This window comes from Anarrhichthys ocellatus, unplaced genomic scaffold (genome assembly GCF_004355925.1).
Source record: "Anarrhichthys ocellatus isolate YVR2014 unplaced genomic scaffold, GSC_Weel_1.0 scaffold7, whole genome shotgun sequence".
Lineage (NCBI taxonomy): Eukaryota > Metazoa > Chordata > Actinopteri > Perciformes > Anarhichadidae > Anarrhichthys > Anarrhichthys ocellatus.
In genome coordinates this window covers 3314203-3335776 of record NW_022280037.1, presented here as the reverse complement: position 1 = coordinate 3335776, position 21574 = coordinate 3314203, and the positions used below count along the sequence as shown (strand labels likewise).

Below are 21574 nucleotides of genomic sequence, written 5' to 3'. Positions count from 1 at the left end.
CCCTTCCTCCCCTCCTGTGAGCTAAACTGAAGACCGACTACCTGCCTACCAACAGCATTTCCCTTGTCTTTACTGGTTACTCTGGAGTGAAAAAAAATCCCCTAAGGAAAGGAGAAAGGGATTTATAACGAAGTTTAAATGAATGGCTCACACTCCAAAAACCCTAAAAGAAATGGTCTTAAAATACGTTTTTATGGGCGTTTTTAAGACTTACATAGTAACTTGCCTCAGAAATTCCTTCACCCTACAACTCGTTGGACTTTCACAACTTCACAAGTGCTCAAATTTGGCTACATCGTTAAATTAAAAGTGATGTAAGTTTCTATTTGGCAGTTATAAAGGCACTTCAGTAGAGTTTTGAAATCAATTACTGCAGTTTTCAAAGGTACTATAATATCGCAATTTTCGAATCTTTGGAATTAACCTTGTGGGTAATCACAATAAATGAAAACAAGAAACTCCAACTCCTATTTAAGACTGAAGATGTGACTCATTATGTGTTGCAGCCTGAATGGAGTCTGGCTTTGTTTGCATCAGGTATTACTACATCTACTTAATCATGTTCGGAAGCTGGAATGATTCATGTCTGTTTAAAAAAAACAACAACTCTCAACCTCCTCTTCATGATCCTGCAATAATCACCACAATAAAATCAGCTGCAGCTCTTTCACCAACCTTGAAAAAAATGCAAATGTGACCTGCACTCCAGCTGGCATAAAAGTTAAAAAAATGTTAGCAATCATCTCACTCCCACTCATCCTTGTGTTAACCACAGGCTTTCCAAAGGAAAAATATTTGGGCCGCGAGGCACGTTTCACTAGAAAATGCATGAAAAGCATGAAAACCATGAGTGGCTGTTTCTCTGCTGGTTGGCACGGCATCATAAGACATGCTGCAATGTATCGGCTAATGCTTTCTCATGTAACGTTCAGTCACTGGCTTTAGTGCAGGATGCAGAGGCATCAAGGACATCTTGCAGCAGTGGAGCACAGAGGCACAGCAAGTCAGGGACCTTACATGAACTGAGATTTGTACAGGGCTGTGATATTTTTCACCCACTTTGTATCAACAGAAAGAGGACACACATCTGAAACAGGAGGCATTGGTAGTCTAGCAACTGAGGCGTCCTAGGGAAACTGAGCCTGCCCCAGCCCTGACCTAACATGTGCTTATACGAGACTGTTTCACCTCAGGCAGCAGGCGACTGAGGCCGAAACCAAGCGGTCGGCCAGCCCAGGAGGGTAAGGGGAGGGCAGAGGTCCTGCAGATGGGCACAAAAGAGTACAGGAAGTCCACAGAGAGGACAATGTGGGGAGGGTGGGGCTTGGCACCAGTGTTCATCCATCATGCCATTCCGCTCCCAGGACACTCGACTGTGCAAAGCACTGTAATTTGAACTAAAAATATTGGACTTTCTTTCCTCCTTCCTTTTTTCTAAATACTGTGGCTACTTTTTTCAATCCTGCGGCTCACCAGAATGGTCCTTCGCCCCTATCAAAGCTACATGTGCAGGACCTCTCTCTGACTTGTGCCCGTAGATGTCTTAGTTGCATGTTAACATAATGTGATAATGTGACAAATAAACCCTGGAAAGAAATGTCCTATTACAGATATAAAAGAAGCCATGTTTTGTCTGGAGTGTGTTTTCATTTTGAAGCCTTTGTTAAATATTTTAAAAAGGACTTCAAATGCTGTTAATGTTCAGACACATCTTGTCGTCAATGTAGAAATTAATTTGGATAATGTGTAGAGTTTGGACAGCTGAAATCCACCTCAGGTCATTTGGTGCATGAATCACAGCATGTGTTAGTTTAAAACACACCTACTTTTATAATAGAACTAGAATGTGATGCAATAGGAACTGCCCTCTGAGTTTACAACAGACATTTTCGGTAAATGCAGGATAACCACCGCTTTACCCGGCATTATCTTAAATAAGGAGTCGGAAGTATCAAAAAAGCTCAAACTGGAATAGATATCTACAACAAACATTTCATTTTTGAATATTGAGTCTAGAAATCGCATTAAGCGAACACTAAGCATAACAATTGTTCAGGAAAATCACTATGTTGCCAAATCATGTTAGGATGTCATTCAAATGTGCACTGCCACTCTATAATCGGTGTGTAAAGTGTCCCTCTACAGCATGACACAGCACATTACAAACACAATGTTTTAAAGGACATTTTGGTATTTAGTTTCAAGTTAACTGAAACCATAAAGCATTAGAAGAGACCCCATAGCTTTGTAATCTACACTGTGCAATATATCATTAATATGCTGCAATGTTACCCTCAGGAATGCCATGTTTGTGGGTGTCCTACCCCAAGAAGTCCATTGAAGGGACCCAAACCTTGTCATTACAATTCCAATGATAATGACAGCTTGGAAAAGCTCAGGGTTATTTCAGTTTTCTCTCCTCACTGTCATAGTAATTACCTTTAAATTTAGTCTTCAAACTCTGTTGATGATGCCAGAGCAGAGAGTGACCCTATATGATTCAGTTTACAGTAGCTACACCCAACACTTTTATGATATTTACTTTTTTTGTTTGATGAATAATCTACACTGGACACTGATAATGGAGAGAATGTCATGGTTTTAAATTATGACCTGCGCTAGCTTTACATTGTTTCTTTTGGATGAGCTTCCTCGAAGATGTAAGCCAACTGCATTTACGATTATCCTAGTGGTTTTCCCATAACTCCAGTGGAAAAAAACCTGTGGCGATGGCAGCGAGTAACACATAATTCTTTTCAGGACAATCTGGATGCTTTTGTCGACAGGAGTCACATGTATTTCATGTCATCATGTGGGAGGAGATCATGTGCAAACAGATCCTGTTTGATAGAGCTCAGCATGAGAAGACTCTAATTACAAGAGAAGGGACACATAGTGTGTCAGTCCACAGGCTGTTGAGCAGAACAGACATCTGTATCTTACAATCTCCCCAGAGTGATTGACAGTGATTGATTGATTTAAACTTTTGTTTATATCTAAAAAGTTTAGCAGAAGGTGAGAAATAAACACAAAACTGCAACCAAAACAATGAGCTGCTGGTAATTTTTTGAATGACTGAAACAAACTTTAGAAACGTATAAGGTGGCAAGGCCAACGATATAAAGGTTGTTTGTATTCTGAGGTCATTAATCAATTCGCCGACTTGTCAACGATCTTAATAATTGGTTAACTTTTAACAGATGACAAAATGTCAAACATTTGCTGGTTCCATTTCTCAAACGTATCTGTAGTTCATTTCATTGCAATTGAGTATGAAATGTCATTTGGAATGACTTTGGAACTCTGCAGGGGCATGTTTCACTGTTTTCAGATATTTGACTGACTAAACCATTCATTCATCTTTACTAATTTATTAATATTGGCTTATTATTTGTGATAAACTCAGGTGTGCATTTGAACTATTTAATTATGTTACTGGTGGACCTCTTTTATTTTGAAGGCAGGAAAAGCACATGTGTAAATGATAACTTATTCCTTGTTGCATCACGGTCCTGTATAGTGCATGCTGTCACACTGTCATGTGTTATTATAACAGAGCCATAAATAATAACATTAGCAAAGCTGTACTTTTCCTATGACAAGTGACTGATGTTAAACTTTTTTTTAAAGGAAATGCATAGCTAAATGGGTGAGTTGTATTTTTACAGACATACAATGTTTTATTTCAAACATAAAGATTACAAAATGCTAAACCAGAATGTACATAAAACACATAGCAGACAAACAAACAACTTTTCCTCGGTTGCAGCGTCTCCACGGCAACAAACGCGCTCCTATGACAACAACACGAGACAAACATTCAGGAGCTCGGTACCGGTACCGGAACCGTAAACTTAGCCCAACTGATCAAACGTCATCTCGTTATGGTAGCACGGGGTTGTTGTCTGTAGTATATTAACGGTAGCAGGGATGGAGAAGAAGAAAGTCTCCAAAGTAAAGAGAGCGAAAGCCGGGTGAGTGCCTAACGGTTTGCCACATTTGTACACGTTTTACGTTAGCTTTGACGTTAAAACACTTTGGGTCTCATTCAAGGAAAGGAAAGAAGGAAGGAAAACAGGAGACCAAAGCGGTCAAAGAGTCTGACATCGAGAGAGCCAAGGACAACGCTGCCCTCTGGGAGCTGAGGTTAAAGGTCACCGAACAGTCGCTCGCGGAGTACCGCCAGGATTGCCGCAAATTGGCACGCGCGAACGACGATCTCACGAGCCAGCTGTACCGAGCGGAGAAGGACGCGATCGATATAGCTGGCTTCATGCAGCAACAAGACGCAGCTAAAGAGGAGAAGGTGAACACGTTGCGTGTGTGTGTGTGAATGATGAATTATTAATGAATGATTAACCACGTCCGGGTTTTAACAAACGTGTTTTAACAGATCAATACGTTGCAGAAAAGACTCAGAAGTCAAGAAAGAGTTGCACGTGAAGAACAAAAGAAACTGGTGAGTTCATTTTCAAACAAGCGACAAGAAAACAAATGCGACTTTTCATTTGGCCCAAAAAACATGCTGCATGATTTACTGTGAGCAACTTAACAAAATGTGCTGAGCCCTGTCTTAACAGCTGTCCTGTGTGTAATTATGTTGACATTTATTATGAAAGAAGACAACAACCAGAGACCATAACACAACAACAACACACCATCACATTCCGAGGTACATGGTCTTTTGCTATTTTAACCTCAGTGGTCACAGAATTACAAATTACAAATGCTTGCTTGGGAAAAGGCAGTCACACTGCTGATCTCTATGTGTTGACCTTATCTCACATGTCACACAGATCCTTACTCTAAAATAAAAGTTTAGTTAGCATAATAAACACCAAAGGAACTTATTTTGACCCCATTTATCCTCACTGACGTCTGCTCCTTGTAGCTAAAAACAAGCTATCAAACGGACAAAATTCGAATCTACGTTTGCTTCTGTTGGTAGCAGCTGTTTTTCCATCTTCCAAAAAAGAGGCATGGTCTGGACTAACTTGAAACATCCCTATTTATGACATGTATGGATCTGTCCCATAGGTCCAGCGAGGGGAAAAGGAGTACTTGTCATGTGGTTTACTCTAAACATGGGACATCAAGACACGCTGTTCAGCCCTTTTGTTGCTGTGAGGCGATAAAAGGGTTCAGCTTGAAAATTGACTTAGCTAATGGAAGCTGCTCCACCGAAGGCACAAAAATAAACTTCACCGCGCAATCCCATTTAACGTGAAACTGGTGGATATTTTTTGGAGATGCCGACCATTTGGTAGATCACACAGAGTGAAAATTGCATGTGACGCAAACCAACTTGCACAACGATTGGTTCGATTATGTCAATGAACATGTCCGGAGTTATGTTAAGAACAACGATTAGGCCTGAAGTGGTAATCAGCTGGTTGATAACCTCTCATTTAGTCGTCATGGACATGTTTGCGGGTGAGTGTTTTGCGAGTCTCTCATGACTTTGGTCATTTTGTCACATTTTTGACTGGCTTTCCCACAGTAGCATCTTGAGGTATTTAGCCTGTGTGATGGTATGAGACTCTTCTTCCCAAACTGTTCCAAGCTGCACTCATGGGAACTTTACATAATCTCTAGTCCTGTATATAGACAGTAAATGCACGCATTTAATGTGTGGAATGTTTTTCATTTTGTGTTCCACAGGTTGATTATTACACAACTGAAATCAACGAGATGAAGGAAATGTTCAGAGAGAAGTCCAGTGACTTTAATATGATCCCATTTTGGATGAAGAAAATCGAGGAATTTGAGAAGAGGAAGTCCCAGGTGGAGCAGGAGCTCAGTGATGTGAGTAAAGCAAACGCAGTAATAACTTATGAGGGTTTCCTATTAGGAGCGGTTCTCAGGATGTTCATGCAACCAATAACCTTTAACCTTTTTATTTTGTAGATGAGAAAGAAATTGGATGCTGCCGATAAGGAGCACAGGGAGAACCTCAACGAAAGGGAGTGCAAATTCTTAAAAGAAGAGGTACGGTCAAGCCAAATGATCCGACTCTGATCAATTTGGAAGATGCTCACTAATAATGAGGTGAAATAGATGTGCAAATTCCCCTGTAGGATCGCCTGGAGAAGGAAGCTGAGCATATCATCGACCTGGGGGTAGAGAGGGCCCACAATGAAGCCATTGTGTGAGTGCGTTTCCGCTGTCCCTTTTTACAATCTAATTTTATTCTTTAAACTGCACTTGGATGTCCTCAGAACGCACAGAAATAATAATGAACTGACGCAAGTGTTTATGTATTTAAAATATATATAACTAACAGTTATTTTACTTGACCACACCGGCTGGTCATATTCAGATAATGTCCATCACCCAAGCCAATGATCACATCTTCAGCCGCCTCGGAACAAGGGAGCGTAATGTGTGGGGGGGAAGACCATAGTTTATTACTTTTGACCCGTTTATTTCGCCACTGCTATGTTTAGTTATTTTTTGCAGCTCACAAAACATCAACATTGATACTGGTGTGGTCCTGCCCGTTTGGTCTTCGTGTCAGTAATTGATTTAATTTTGAACACACAGCGTGTCTTTAAAAGTCAAGGACACTGACCCAGTAAATTCTGTGCGCTGGAACCAAGAAACAGAGAGAATTACGTTTAGCATGAAATTAACATTCATAAGAATATTTTCATTATCAGAGACACTTTTGTCAGAGGCTTTTTTTTTTTGTTTGTCCTGCAAACTATTCAGGCAGTTGGACGATGCCTCGCGCTCTGTATTCAAGGAGAACGTCCGTCTCAATGAAGCACTGAAATATCACATAAAGGAGGCAGAGCAACTGCAGATATTGACAAATTCAATGGCAAAGGAAAATGCCTCGCTGGCTCTGGACAAGGTATGTTTGACCCGTAGAACAGCAAACAGCAGCGTTACTATTAGGCACCGGCAGTCCTGGGATAGAAACCATTCATCTCCATGAAGTCATTTTCAATCACTTCAGTTATGAAACACTTGTTAGACCTGTGCAGAATATATTTCAGGTGGTTTTTCCCTTGTGTTGTTTACTTGTGCTGACCCTGTGTATTTTGCTTGTGGTCCTACTACCCAGCCGCTCAGTGGGCAGTGGTTTTGGTGAGTTTCCACTGGTGTATGGGATTCAAATTCAGTGGCTTCTCCTTTGCAGGTTTCTGGCACGGATTCCTTAAAACAAATAAATATTTGGCACATTAATCTTACCTCTGATGACAGTAAATAAGGGAAGTAAATCCACCGTGTTGAAGCCTTGGCCACTCCCTCAGCAGCACGGGCTAGCACACAAACCATTATCTGTTCCAGCTCTACACATTGGCATGCAAATGAAAGGATTTTCCATTTTACTACTTTGCTCTTCTGTCTACTCACCCAGAAAACGTTTGAGTTGATGGTAAAGAAAAACACAGCTCAGATGGGGGCCCAAAAAAAGGAGCTATCAGAGCTGAGGGCCACGGTCGCTTCCCTGGAGCAGGCCCTCGAGCTAAAAGCTGGGGAAGCCGAGAGACAGGAGCAGAAGGAGAAGACGACTCTGGTCAGCATCCAGGCTGGCCGGGTAGAGTTGAAGAAGCTCCAGAAGGTGCTTTCCATGCGGAACAGGGAGTTGGAGAAGGTCAAGCGGCTAGCGAGCATCATTGTACAGCAGCGCAAAGAGCTGGAGCAGTTCTTCCATGAGGCCCTGGCTGAGGTGAACCAGGAGATCATGGCCAGCAGGTTGCAATACAAAAAGGAGGCGCTACAGGCTTATCGCTGGGAGCTGAGAAAAGCCACAGCAGGAAAACTAAAGTTCCCACCTATCCGCACCTTTCAGAAAGGCCCCCACAGTACCAACTCTGTCTATTCAGACATGGAGGAGGCTGCAAGGTGGTAGGTCCGCTTCCCATCATTTCCATGACTTTTACAACAGTGTATGTCTTAAGACCTCGTGTTTATCAGCACCAAGTGACCTGCAGCACATTCAGTGGTCTGCACTCTTCATGGATCATCTTAATACAGGCGATATATGAAAAATGATGTGTTGAATACCAGGGGTTAACATACATTTTTCCTGTTTTTAAAGGACTTATCAACCAGGCAGCAAAGTTGAAATCTCAGATCTAACTTGGGAGCAGAAGGAACAAGTGATCAGGCTGCTCTTTGCTAAAATGAATGGACAGAGTGAAAGGTAAACACCCCCCCACCCCCAATAATTGTATTGTGTTTGTCTGAGAAAAAGGCTCGTTTGTTGCTTGGTCACTCATTAACTTCATCCTAACAAAATACCTCTTGAAATCCCTGAAAATGGACTTTGTGGATCAATTGCCTCTGAAGAACAAAGTGCATTGACACTAAGCACTAGTTCAGGCTGAACTTCTGGTGACTCCTCCCTCATTTTAATGTTATAAACAGCCATTTTCTCAGCAGAAGAGGATACCATAAAACATCAGTTAGGCTTCGACCAATTTTCTTTTCCATCCAGCTGCTTAAAAAGAATGAAGAAAGAAGTCTGGGCACAATAGTAAAAATAGGCCCAGCCACAGAGTCGTGTGCTTGGAAACAAACATCTGGTCACGTCGATTTGCTCTCAGGCCCATTGGCCCCTCTTCACGTGCACTTGCAGTTTATTTTGTTCTTTGAACACTTGTGGCCAGGGAGCAGCTGGTAACATGATTTTCAGAAAGGAGTGCACAGAGGATATGAATGTATGGGGGTACGGCGGGCCAGAGGAGATGTGTATTCATGTTAACAGCGGTCTGGCACCTAGTCCAGCAGAATAACACGGAACATTTGGCAACCCAGTTAGCGGGATAAAAAGTACATGAGCATTGTGTTTACCCAGAGTAACCCCTTTCCAAGACAGTCTGCAGGCCGGAGTGAATAGACACCAGTGTGCTAAAACATGGCTTTTCACTAGTTCTGCATTTAACTGCAACTCTGCATTTTTCCTGATAGGAAAGCCAGCCAACCTCAGCCTCCTCTGAGAAGAAGCCTCATTGACAGCGATGCTGCTGGGTAAGAGACACCAAAGGAATGTACGAGGATAAGAGTCGTACCTCATCCTTGCAATTATGAAGCCTGTTACCGGTGCCACTTTCCATGTTTAGAGGGAAAAGCGTCGGCTGTGAGAACACGACTGCCTGTTTGATTTATTAGACAGTTGCATTTTAGCATTGCTTAATGACGACGACTGTCTTCCAGAATTAGCGAGGAGCTCTCCCCGGCGACCTTCGTCACCCAGGCGCCCGAGCCCGTTCTGCCCTCGAACCCAAACAGCGTGCCGGATATGCCCACCTCTCTGAGGCCTCCACATAGCACATCACACTCTGGATTGTTCGCCTCCGCTTTGTACGTGTCCCACTGAGTGTCAATCATGTGTGTAGTAGAACACAAGATGCTTTGTTGGTGCTCATAAATATCTTAAACATGCATGTATTCAAGGCTTGGTAATATAATAATAATATACAAGATGCAGTGTCTATGGAAACCTTCATTTATGGGGATGAAACTAAAGTGTAAGTAAAGACACAAGGAATTCAATACTGGTGTTGTATTTGAGGAAATGATACAGATCCAATAACATTGCCTCAGCTGTACAGATATTTTGCACTGTTAAAGTCTGATATAAAGTCTTTAAAAAGGGGGATAATTATTAAATATCTTGTATAAATGAACTACTCACATTTAACATAATTAGCAGGGGTGAAAGTAGGCCGGTACTCCATACCATTAAAACCGGGAATAGGGGACAGCAGCGAAGAAATAAAGCGATGAAGGTGGTGGTGGTGGTAGTACCGGTAAGAACTTCAACCCCTATACACAAGTGTCTTTTAAGTAGAAGAGGGGTCTAGATCTTCTGGTGTGTCAGACTTCATCAGCACTTGGATGGAGTATCTAGCGTCCCATGGTGGGCATAGTGACTGCAGGACCTGTCAAGGTGGCATCTTCAGCTTTCCATTGTGAGGTTACAGTTTTGATCTGTGTGTAGAACTGGACTCCCTGTAGAGAAAAAAAAAAAAAAAAAAAAAATACATTTACATCTAAACTTTGATTGCTAGATATGTGCGTTTCTTATACATGCAACAATAGGATGCATTGTTTGTTTCATACTTGTTTTCCGTAGAAGTTCATGTCCCCTCTGAAGGAGCCTCTTGATCCAGTAAAGGAGAACATAGGCAGTGGAACAGGGATGGGAACATTGACTCCGACCTGCAGAAACCAAGGATTTTCCCTTTCATTTCCATAAGTGTAAGTTTTGTAAAACAATTCCTCAGGATCCTAAATTGCTAGGATGAGGTAGACGCGGCTGATGAGAGATGTGGTATATCCATGCTTTTTAAAAAACAAGCTAACATGATCTCACCAAACAAAGATAAACTTGCGGCTTATATTTGCCGGTTTTGAAAGCACAGCATGTTCTTATGAAAGGGAAGAGAAACTAAATAAAACATTTTGTTATGAAGGCAGTAGGGGCAAGGTTGGTCGGTTTAGAATGTTTGAAACAGCGGGAATAGGTTTGGACACACTTAGGCCTTTTGGCGAAGGTGCGGGGAGAAAAAAAAAAAAAAGGGAAAAGTAGATGTTTGTTGCATCGAGGTTTGGAGCGGAGAACAGCACATGGCCTGCACAGCATTCCCCGACATGTGAACAGCAAACACAGGACATAATAACTAAGGCTCCACAGTCAAACAAGCAGGGTAAAGGCTGGCCATATTTACGCTTAATAGGACCTTAGGAATCCCTTTTGAGTTTAATTTAAGATTTCATCGAATACTACCAAGAAAAATGTTTCCATGTTTCTGTTTTCTGTAAACAGACACATATTTGCTGTAGCTATATGTAGTCTTGACTGGTGGTTAAGTGGGGGGAAAGAGGGTTAACGAATGTGTGTATATTAGGTTAAGGACAAACAAGGCTATACTTGACATGGAAAAGAATAGTTTTTTTGTGTGTGTGAAGGTTTTCAAACAGAAATGCGATGTGCTCCCTACTTGAGATGCTGTTTCGACATGACAGATGGATGTGAATGTCTCCTTTCTCTCAAAACAGAGGAACACATTTGGAGGCTGCAGCCACTCACCTGGCCCACGTCCACCTCGTGAGTGTATTTGCGTGCAGTGGCGCCATTTGTGGTGAAGATAGCTGTGCCGTTGCCATAGGGGTTCCTGTTGACCACATTGATGGCATCATCCAGAGTGTCTGCCTCGAGAACAACCAACACGGGCCCGAAGATCTCTTGAGTGTAGCACTTCATCTCAGGCTGGGGGAGCAAAAAACGTGAACATATTTACTGGCAGTTTAGTTTGAGAGTGGTTCTTAATAGTTCTCCCATGCAAATACATAAAGCAGTTAAACCCACGTACTCTGACGTTACCGATGATGGTGGGACCCACAAAGTTGCCGTTCTCGTAACCCTTGACCTTGACGTTTCGGCCATCCAGGAGCAGTTCGGCTCCCTCATCCACACCACTCTGGATCAGACTGCAGACTCTCTCCTTGGCCTGCGGACTGATCAGGGGCCCCACGTCTGCACCAGGCTGGTCTCCTAGCAGGGCCCCAAAAACAACCAGCTGTACCATGGCATTCGCGTGATGTGAGCTCATTAAATTGACACCGACATTCAAATATGTCTTTTGCTACAAACAAGCAAAACCAGGACAAGGGGCGCCCTGAGGCACTCCCTCAAAAATGGATACTTAAGGGTTTCCTGTGCACTACAAAAATAAGAATGCATATCATAGCAAAGAGGGATAATTGTTCTGTATTTTACTCCAAATCAACGTTCTTTCTCAAAGGATTTGATGCTTTAAACCGCCATTTAGTTCTGAGCCGCAGATCTGGCCACAAATTTGCAGCAGGGCTGACTCAACGAGCACTCGCTCCCAGCTGATTCCAATGTGAAGTTACAACATGCCAAAAGGCGAGAGGCTTGGTCAGGGCAGCGTGGGTGGCCACGAGATGACTAAACCAAAAGGCCCTCGGGGGGGGAACGGGGGCTCAGGAGAGAGAGCGGTGAAGGGTGGGGTGACGGGGCGCGGTACCTGCGTTCACGCGCAGAGCCTTGGAGCGCTTGACCAGCTCCGGCAGCCAGCTCCGTGCCTCGCCCACCAGGATGGCTGTGGACAGAGCCATGCAGCGCTGTCCTGCTGCCCCGAACGCTGCACCCACCAGCTGGTTCAGTGTGTTCTCCTTGTTGGCATCAGGCATCACCACACCATGGTTCTTGGCTCCCTACAGTACATGAGAAGCGGTTAGCCTTCTGCTGTGTGATCTCCACATTACAGCAGCTGGCTTAGTCACAAGTGAGAACATCAGGGAATTATATACAAACGACCTAAACATTTTCATATCGTAAATTTGTTCTACATTTGAGTCCTTATGACAGAGGACTGATGGACAATCAGTGATTCACAGCTGCAGTTTCTGTTTTGCAGCTGGCAGTGAGGAGGAGCAAAACCACAACAAGCATCCGTTGGCCAATGCTGCCACCTTCTGGACATTTACAGCAGGTGTCAGACATTTATACACCCGTGTTTGACTCTTACCCTAACTCACCATGTTTGACTCTTATCCTAACTCACCATGTTTGACTCTTATCTTAACTCACCATGTTTGACTGGACCCTCTTGCCCTTTTTGGAGCCCCTCTCGTAAATGTACTCTCCAGCCTGATTGGAGCCAACAAAGCTGATTGCCTTGATGGCCGGATGGTCGCAGATGAAATTCACAGCTGTGGCACAAAGACCGTTATAGAAACTGTATTAACTCAGATATCCTTGATATTTCAAATAATGTGTCAAATTAACGATTACAGAGAAAGTGACAAAAAAAAAAAATATTGAATTTTACGTCCTGGCATGGATTTAGGGCCGCACTCACCTAATAAGTATTTGCATTATTGACTAATCTGCCAAAATATTTAGTTAATAATTAGTGAATCGTTTTGTCTTTACAATGTTCTTTTCTCAGAGCCGAATGAATGGTTTCAGCTCTACTTGAATGTTAGTTTAAAGGGGAATTAAGGGGCATAGATACAAACTGGTGTATTTTTGTCACAAAAAACAACTTTTTTGCCACATAAAAGAACTAGTTAACAAGAAAATGTTAAATAAATAAAAAAAGAGGCTTTGTTGTTTAGTGGCCAGTGATTAGCCTTGTTTAATGAGAAACATCTGCTCTAAATAACAGTTTCATTACCTACACTGCCTTGTATCTACACTAAAGATTCTGACAATGACCAGCTCAAGGTAAGAGACCAACTCTTACCAGCATGTTGGCCGTGGATGATGTTGAGCGACCCGTCTGGAGCACCGGCATCCTGCAGCATCTTTGCCAGCAGCATGGCGCAGGCTGGCACCCGCTCTGATGGCTTCAGCAGGTAGGTGTTGCCGCACACCATGGCCATGGGAAACATCCAGAGAGGGATCATGGCAGGGAAATTGAAGGGTGTGATGCCGGCACACACCCCAAGGGGCAGTCGGTATGTGTGGGTGTCCATGTCCTTGGTGATGGAGGGCAGGGTTTCACCGAGCATCAGAGAGGTGACGCTGCAGGCATGCTCCACAACCTCTGCAAAGAAAAGAGATGTTGCCCTCTGTAAAGGTGTGTGCACATATGTGTGTGAGGGTGATACACTTACGCAAGCCTCTGAATACATCCCCCTCTGCATCTGCAAGGGTTTTGCCTTGTTCCACTGTGATGGCCTTGGCAAGTTCTCTCTGGAACACAAGATGACCCTCATGTCAGTCCTTTGTTCTCAGCTTTAGATTTAATATCATCTAAACTACAGACGTAGTATTTTAAAATGTAAACAGCAGGCTCTGAACTAATGTGGAAAGGTTAAAAACGCTGATTTGCAAAAAGAAGTCAAATGTGACAGTTCAACTAAATAGAATCAAACTGAACAGTGCTAAAAAGTGCACTCTTGTTTTCAGTTGCAACTTTCTGACCCGTTTGACTTACAATGTTGCCCTTGATCAGCTGCTGATAGCGCAGAAAGACCTGCTGCCGATTCAAGATGGAGGTCTCAGACCAGGAGAGAAAGGCTCTGGAGCACGAGTCCACAGCAGCCGACATCTCTTCCTGGGTGGCTTTGGGTACACGGGCGATCACCACGTTGGTAGCCTGCAGAGGAGAAAATAAGGATGAGTAACTTTACTTTAATACACCAAAGATAACTTGGCTTTAATCAGCAGGGGCCGTTTGAGTTCACCAAACCTTAGGTAACACGGGAATCCTAGCAGATGTTTAACTAAGATATGTGGACTTTCAAAAATCTGCCGGTCAAAGTTCATCAGAAACAAATCATTTTGGCTTTGAGCCATATCTGAGCTACTAAACCACAGCGAAGCCTTCCAGCTGAAGCCGGATACATCTAACCCAACTAGGTGGAGGTTACCACGATAAGTGCACCATTTCTCGATCCAGTCCAGATGAAATACTTACAGGGTTGTGAATATCCAGCCATTCTGATGTTTTGGATTCAACAAACTTCCCATCAATGAACAGCTTGGTGGTTGGCTGTGAGGAGAGACGCAACGTGTTCATGTGTTTTCCTTTACAGTTGCTGTTAAGTGTAATAGCAGTCTGACAATTAACTGTACACTGCGCTCAACTCACCACTGAGGAGGAGTAGCACATGCGGCCAAGTTTAAGTGGAACCTAAGAAAGAAACCAAGCAGGGAGTCTGAATGAAATCAGCAAACGCATTATTAATCTGTCCAGAAGCTATAATTGTAGTTTTGGTTTACATAATTTGTAACACATTAAAGAAGCAAAACCAGCAATTTTCCAATTGCAGCCTACCCTGAAAGCATGCAAGAATAATGAGCAACCACAAAGTGTGGAATAAAAAGGCTTCAGGTCAACTAATTAAGTCAATCTGACTGGAGTGGAAGAATAAATGCAGTCCAGCCAATAGAGTGAGAAGTCTTTAGTGGTTGAAATATACAGAATAGCTGAAGTCGGCCACTTGTTTCATACTATAAATCAGTTCATACGCCTACAGTCACGCAGAATATCCTCTGAAGAGAAGAAACAAGTGAAGTTAATCCCATCTGTGAAAAATAAAATCTGTCTGTAAAACAGATTAATTGTTTATATAGCGGTGTGTTATTGCTTCTGTTGCTGTTTTTACCATGTAAAGTGCATTTGAGTACCTTTTATAGCGCTACATAAATAAAATGTATTATCATTAGACCAACCCAGACGTAAATCCTGCAGCACATGACACCTTGCACTGATAAACAACGTGAGCTGTCAAACCTGCCTGTGTCATTTCCACTTTTAAAACTGTAAAACTTTTGAACCTTACCTTAGCCTTTAGTACTGATCTTAACGCTGTTGTCGCCATTGTGGGAATTATTAATTTATTGAATGTACGTAGAACTACTTTATTTAACCAACTCCGCAGGTGGCCAGCCGAGCCGAGGACAACATTGACAGGGTTTAACTTGTCCGTCACGGAAATGTATTACCTGTAGGGCGGGCTCTGAACAAATCCGAGGCTTGCTATTCGCTACATGTTAGAACGCCCATAAAGAACGCGGCCTAATTGGTCAACTGTGGGGACGTTCCATCCAATCGCGAGTTGACGTTTTAGATAATCCCGCCTTATACGTAGAACTCGGCTAACCATTGGATGAAATACCTTTCACTCTTCCACGTGCTGGCTGGAAGTTATTTTTTTCTTAGTGCAACCCAGAGCTGAACTGTGACCAAGATCTTTGCTAAAACTGGCTTTAGTCAGGCTGAGAGCTATGTCCGTGTGACATTAGTGAACGTACAATGCTTTGCTGGGAAATGTGAAAGCCATAATCGATGTCTCATTGAGCAACACAGCTCATCTTTAGCTTAACGATATCACAGCCACAACAATGCACTTGTCCTTAGTGTTCCTCGCCAAGGTACTGTAATGACATTGTTAGCCGTTTGCTAAGAGTGTGTGTGTGTGTGTGTGTGTGTGCGCGCGTGCACTTAATGTGAACCATATGACGGACAGATATTGCTCATGGACCAAAGAGTAGGTAGGAGGGATTTTAGGAGCACCTCCTATTGGCTGCTGGAGATGTGAAACTGTAGAAAAACGGTCCGCAATAGTTTATTCTGTCTAGTTAAGGACAAACTTGAGCAAAAACAGCTATGGCATCTCATACTAAGGTGAACCAGTTGACACAAGACATTTTAACTTAACGTTATGTCCAAGGAGACTGAAGTGTTTTCAAATGGACTGACCGTGGTCTGTTTTGTTCTGCTTCCATACAGCCTGTTCTTCATGGATACTTCAGAAGTTCCTGCTCCTGGAGGGTTCGCATTGGTAAGTCATGCCACATCATCCGACTACTTAGCTGTTACTTAAAGCATTTCAATGGCAACAATTTCATAATTTGCATTTTGTGCATCAGCTTTTGCTCTCAAAGGTATTGAATATGACCAGGTTCCAGTCAATCTCATCAAAGATGGAGGTCAGCAGGTACAGTATAGATTCCCAGGATCAATATCAGTGCAGAAATGTCATACTGTAGCCTGCATGAGGCACTGGGCAGTCAATGTCAATCCTGTATCTGTCTCACAATTGTTCTCCATGTGCTCAAGCTTACTGAACAGTACAAGAAATTAAACCCTATGCTACAAGTGCCTGCAGTTGAAATTGATGGCATCACCCTTTGTCAGTCAGTAAGTCCCCAAACTCTTCACCCATGCAATCATATAAACCACGTTTTAGTTAACCAACTTAAATACTACCGACAGTGGTTTCTTACCCACACAGCTGGCTGTGATCCAATACGTCGATGAGACCAGGCCAGGGCCTCGGCTTCTGCCCGCAGACCCAAAGAAACGTGCCCAGGTCCGGATGATAAGTGATGTCATTGCCTCTGGGATACAGCCTCTGCAGGTGAGAACAGCACAGTCACAATGATTAAGAGTCAGACTGTAGCTGGCAGTTCCAACAGGCTGCAGGTGTGACATGATACAAAAATACAGTCTCAGCGCATATAACCTCACAATATTAATTCCTGGATGTTTCAGAATTTGCACGTGATTCAGAAAATCGGAGCAGAAAAGGTGCAGTGGGCTCAGCACTTCATTGATCGCGGATTTCAAGGTAGGTGGAAGCCTGTACATCCTCAGCATTCATCACTCGACGTCCTTTGCAATATGATTATGTACCTTTTCCTTTCCAGCTCTTGAGCCCATTCTGAAGCAAACAGCGGGGAAATACTGTGTAGGTGATGAGGTAAGAGGCATGGCTATCATTACAGCATGGCGACGGCGTGATATACAGCAGATATTTTTTTTAGACTCATTGCTTTGTTTACCTTTCAGATATCCATGGCAGACATCTGTCTGGTCCCACAAGTCTACAATGCAGAGAGGTATGCAATCAGACAATTCATAAAAACTGCAACTTAAACACCTCATTAACACTCAGGTCACCCTGAACAAAGAGAACATGAATTTAGATTTGTTTATTTACCCTTTGTTTAAATGAAACCACCTGCTTTGCTTAACCTGCTGAACTTAACTCACCCTCTCGTCTTTCATCTCCACAGGTTCAAAGTGGATGTCGGGCAGTATCCAACCATTGACAGGTTAAACCAAACCTTACTGGAGATTGAAGCTTTCAAAGTGACGAACCCATCGTGTCAGCCAGACACACCTGCTGATCTGCGTGCATAGAATACCTCCGCAGCTTTATTGACAGCCATGCCACTTTCTGCATAGTTAAATAAAATGCTCTGAAAATGATCCAATTTTTGAGTGTCGTTACTTTCAATAACAAGAAAACTTCATTTAAAAATATTTATTGGCTTTTTGACATACATTTTTACTTTACCCTCAAATACATACCGACATGTGGGGACAAAGGAAGGGGACATATAGTAATGCGTACAACATGCAGATCAGAGATTTGTTATGCAAAGTGCAAAACCTCTGAGCTCACCATTACCAGTGTGGAGGAAGTATGATTATTTAAAAGACTCATACGAGGAATAAAAGACGACAACCATAAATGTCTAAGATGCAGATTACATCATGCAACAATTATAAAACATTAAAAACAAAACAAGACTTTTACAGTTATTTGTCAGGCAGATCACAGACTCCACCATTAAAAAATAAATGGTAAAAACAATTGTCCTGAATGAATTCCCCCCCCCCCCAATCACTTGTCACCAGGAATCTCCACTGTGCACTTGACCGTGTCGTTGTAGAAGGTACCGGAGCAGTCTGATCCACCAAACACCAGCAACGTGCAGAGGACACTGACATCGTCACCCCGTTCATGCTTCTCTGCATCCGTCAGGATGGAGCAGCCCGAGTTTATCATGCTGTGTCCGGCACGAGGCTTTGAGCAAAGCACAGGAGACACCACTGGGCTCCACATGTTTGTGTCTAAAAAAGGAGAAATCAAAGCACGAGGAGTCACTGCACACAAGAGTGGATCACATGACTGACACTAACCTGACTGAACAATTATAGACTAAAGCGGATCACACCGATATAGTCTTAACTATATAGTCAGACTGAAGTGGCACAAGGGATGTACTCACCAGTGTTGAAAATATGTACATCCTGCAGGGCTCCAATTGCACTGCAACCTCCACTGACTAAAATCCGGTTGTTTGAAACTGGTAGAGCTGCATGAAACCTGTCCACGTACAGACAAGGACATTTTCACATGTACCAATATCCTATTAAAGCCGGTCTACATAATATTTAAGCCACTTACTGTTATTTCATATAGAGCTAAATAAAGATGGCATTTTGTCACGAGATGATCTGTTAAAACCGATTAGATTCAAATGCAGTTATGTCTGTCAGAAGACACCAAAAATATAAAAACCAGATGGCTACGCCGAGGACATTTCTCAAGGTTGATTAGTTCTGTACTCACCCTCGAGGCAGGGGTGGCATGTTGCCACACTTCACAGCTGTGTATTCCATGAATCCTTCACTCATAAAGAAATTTAAAAAACGTAATATCAGTTTAAATCTGGACACAAAGTTGATGTCTAATGCAGCTACAGAATCTTCATCTTACCCAGATCCAGAACATGGAGGTCATTAAGGTAGGTAGCTGTCTTGCGTCCACCAAATATTATCAACTTCTGTGACATCAGTGTGGCTGAGTGTCTGTTTGACACAAACATGGCATCAATATTTAAAAAAAGAGGGGGGAAAAAAACTGTATTTGGATGACAGTAAATCTATTGTAGTAGTTTGGAAAAGAAGACTGACCCAAACCGAGGCAGAGGTCTGTCCCCCTCCACAATGGGCTGGTACCAGAGCTCAAACTCTGGGTTAAAGATGTACAGAGCATTGCTGCAGGATTTATCCAACACGGAATGACTTGGCTGAACTCCACCGAAGACAAAGAGCTCTTTCTTATAAAAGGCAGCAGAATGATATGCCAAATGTGGGACATTCCCTTTCGCCTAAAGGGAGGTTGATTCACAAAAGCAGACCAAAAAGAAAACATTTTCAATACCTCCGCTTGAGAATTTTGATAGGAAATCGAAGACTGCAAACATGTTACTAACAAACCCACAGTAACAAGCTTCCACTTCCAGGTCAGGGTATTTAGGATGTACAGCTCGCTGTAGCGCTGACCCTCCCTCAGGCCGCCGTACACAAAGACCGCCTTAGAGTTCGGGTCATAGGTCGCAGAGTGTCCTCGGGCACACGGTGGTACGGGTCCAGAGACAGAGGAGGTCATGGGGAACCAGAAGTCATTGTCTGGAAAGAGCACGTGTTCAGTATAAATGCAATCAACGTGCAAATGTTTTAGGGCTTCCTATTTGGCCTACACAAGTAATTCAACAAACTCCACTGACCCAACTCGAGCTTCCACAGAGAGTCCTCGCAGTAGTTTTGATCCGCACTCTCCCCTCCAATGAGGATGGCGGTGTCAGGGTCACTCAGACACATCGTATGGCTCCAGCGCTTTGATGGAGACACTGAAACTAAATCCAGAGGTCTGTCAGAACCCCATTGTGTGCATTCAGACAGGACCGCAGCAGCTGTTAAGTTTTCTAACCTCTGTTCTCATTCTTTATCTGCACAGTCAGCTCCTCTTTGCTGTTCATTCTGGACAGCCTCATTTTCTTGGCGGTGGAAGCCTGGTCTGTGTCCTGTGTGAGACTGTCCATGTCCTCAGTGCTCCATGTCAGGCGGCCTCTCTTACTAATAACAGTCCGTCTGGGTGTCTTATCCTTTCAGTTGCAGAGTACATCACAGAATAAGTCACATACCCGTACATGCAGACAACAGTCTTAAGCAGGACTCTTACCGTCGGCCAAACTGGGGGTTTACTTCTCACAGTGGAATCGCTGGTGTCAATTGTATTCACTTGAACGTCAGCATAGCAAACACTGTCGGCCAAGTGTGAGGAGTTGAGGGTTATCTGCAAGGCAGGACACATAATTAAATGTTGCAACAAACGTAGATAACGGACAAACAATTTTAACCTCATTCATCTCACCGTTTCATTCCCAGCGCTTTGGAGTATCGTGCTAGACAGATCAGTGGCATCCTGCTGTTCTTGGAACAGACATTTCCTTTGAACCAGAGGTGTGCTGCTGAAGACACTGGCTTCATCTAGCGGCTGGTCACAAGTCTTTGCATGAAACACAAACAGTGACAATATGATCCAGGAAGCCAATATTTATATTGTTAGGTATACGAGATAGAGTATGTTTTAAAATATCTGTCTTCCTTAAAAGCAGCAACATTAACTGGGGACAGTAAATACAAACCCTCCTACCTCTCCACACATGGTGAGAATAATCTTGCCATAAACTCCTCTCCTGCCTCTCTCCGCTGCCACCGTGACAATGTCAGCGCTCCAGTCACCCTCCCAGGTCAAGCACCTGAATTCAAAGGTTGTTTTTTTTAACCAATTTAGTCTATATGTTGTGCACCTAACGCAGTTCCTTCACACACCTTGCTTGAGCCGAGAGAGTCCCTATTTTCTGTGCCGGTACTTCTGCACTGACCAGGACATCTACTGAGATTGTAGTCTCGCTGCATTTCCATTCTCCGAGACCAAAGATGACCAGGTGTTTGGGAAGAGGCAGTGGGATGTGCACTTGAAAGCAACTTCTGTTGGATTTCCTGCAGAGGGCGAGACCGCGTGTTTGAATTGTTGCGTCAGTGTGAAAACAGAATTATTATTATTTTTAAAAGCCTACCTGATGAACTGGCGGGGGGCGTCACGCAGGGACCAAAGGACATAAAAATTCAACCTCCCCATGTCTTTCCAGGTCGCCTTCAAAAAGTTCAATGCACGAGCAGCAGCTGGCATTACTTTGGTGCAACCTGGAGCTCCGGTAATCACTTCTGATTGGCTGATTCGAGCTCGAGGCCGTCGAGAAAACGCACAGCTGAGACCGCAGCACTGTTGATTTTCTAATTAACCAGCTTATCCATCGTTAAACACCTGCGTGGTTTGGCTAGGTGTTATTGAACAGATATTTTTGAAACAATGCACGATTCGTACACTCAAATAACAAAAAGGTATATCTTTTTATGCGTTTTGTCTGATTGCCTTGTCAGCTAACGTTAAGTGGAATTACTAAAAGCAGACAGTTTATTTTTTACCAGTA

General features: G+C 43.2%; 5 protein-coding genes across 6 annotated transcripts in view; 2 read left to right on the top strand and 3 right to left on the bottom strand.

The window, feature by feature from the left end:
* Window positions 1-1926, bottom strand: part of entpd5a (ectonucleoside triphosphate diphosphohydrolase 5a) — a 9197-nt gene extending 7271 nt beyond the window's left edge. The window contains exons 1-2 of the mRNA XM_031847185.1: window positions 1920-1926; window positions 1189-1261 (exon numbers count right to left, since the gene is read on the bottom strand). Of these exons, the coding sequence (XP_031703045.1) occupies window positions 1189-1261; window positions 1920-1926 (80 nt within the window). The remainder of the gene's footprint in view (window positions 1-1188; window positions 1262-1919) is intronic.
* Window positions 1927-3930: 2004 nt separating this feature from the next.
* Window positions 3931-9713, top strand: bbof1a (basal body orientation factor 1a). The gene is made up of 11 exons (XM_031847184.1): window positions 3931-3974; window positions 4054-4306; window positions 4394-4459; window positions 5662-5805; window positions 5908-5988; window positions 6078-6148; window positions 6712-6856; window positions 7367-7857; window positions 8051-8155; window positions 8923-8982; window positions 9169-9713. The coding sequence occupies exons 1-11, from the start codon at window positions 3931-3933 to the stop codon at window positions 9329-9331; spliced, it is 1623 nt and encodes a 540-aa protein (XP_031703044.1). The 3' UTR covers window positions 9332-9713.
* On the bottom strand, window positions 9503-15412 carry aldh6a1 (aldehyde dehydrogenase 6 family, member A1). The gene is made up of 12 exons (XM_031847905.1): window positions 15280-15412; window positions 14586-14627; window positions 14412-14486; window positions 13929-14090; window positions 13606-13684; window positions 13233-13535; window positions 12575-12696; window positions 12009-12198; window positions 11331-11512; window positions 11048-11227; window positions 10078-10176; window positions 9503-9966 (listed from the first exon to the last, which is right to left on the bottom strand). Exons 1-12 carry the CDS (start codon window positions 15316-15318, stop codon window positions 9862-9864), a joined length of 1578 nt encoding a protein of 525 aa, XP_031703765.1. The 5' UTR covers window positions 15319-15412; the 3' UTR covers window positions 9503-9861.
* Window positions 15413-15652: 240 nt separating this feature from the next.
* Window positions 15653-17714, top strand: gstz1 (glutathione S-transferase zeta 1). Of its 2 annotated transcripts, none has more exons than XM_031847910.1 (9): window positions 15653-15871; window positions 16230-16281; window positions 16370-16437; window positions 16560-16640; window positions 16735-16860; window positions 16995-17070; window positions 17150-17202; window positions 17292-17341; window positions 17519-17714. In XM_031847910.1, exons 1-9 carry the CDS (start codon window positions 15842-15844, stop codon window positions 17643-17645), a joined length of 663 nt encoding a protein of 220 aa, XP_031703770.1. In that variant the 5' UTR covers window positions 15653-15841; the 3' UTR covers window positions 17646-17714. The 2 variants fall into 2 exon arrangements, with proteins under 2 accessions (XP_031703770.1, XP_031703771.1); XM_031847911.1 differs by lacking the exon at window positions 15653-15871 and adding an exon at window positions 15889-16124.
* Window positions 17715-17754: 40 nt separating this feature from the next.
* On the bottom strand, window positions 17755-21343 carry LOC116383803 (rab9 effector protein with kelch motifs). The gene is made up of 13 exons (XM_031847904.1): window positions 21161-21343; window positions 20913-21083; window positions 20734-20839; window positions 20452-20586; window positions 20260-20373; window positions 20008-20182; window positions 19805-19933; window positions 19519-19706; window positions 19209-19405; window positions 19012-19103; window positions 18865-18919; window positions 18521-18618; window positions 17755-18362 (listed from the first exon to the last, which is right to left on the bottom strand). Exons 1-13 carry the CDS (start codon window positions 21271-21273, stop codon window positions 18133-18135), a joined length of 1803 nt encoding a protein of 600 aa, XP_031703764.1. The 5' UTR covers window positions 21274-21343; the 3' UTR covers window positions 17755-18132.
* Window positions 21344-21574: the final 231 nt, after the last annotated feature.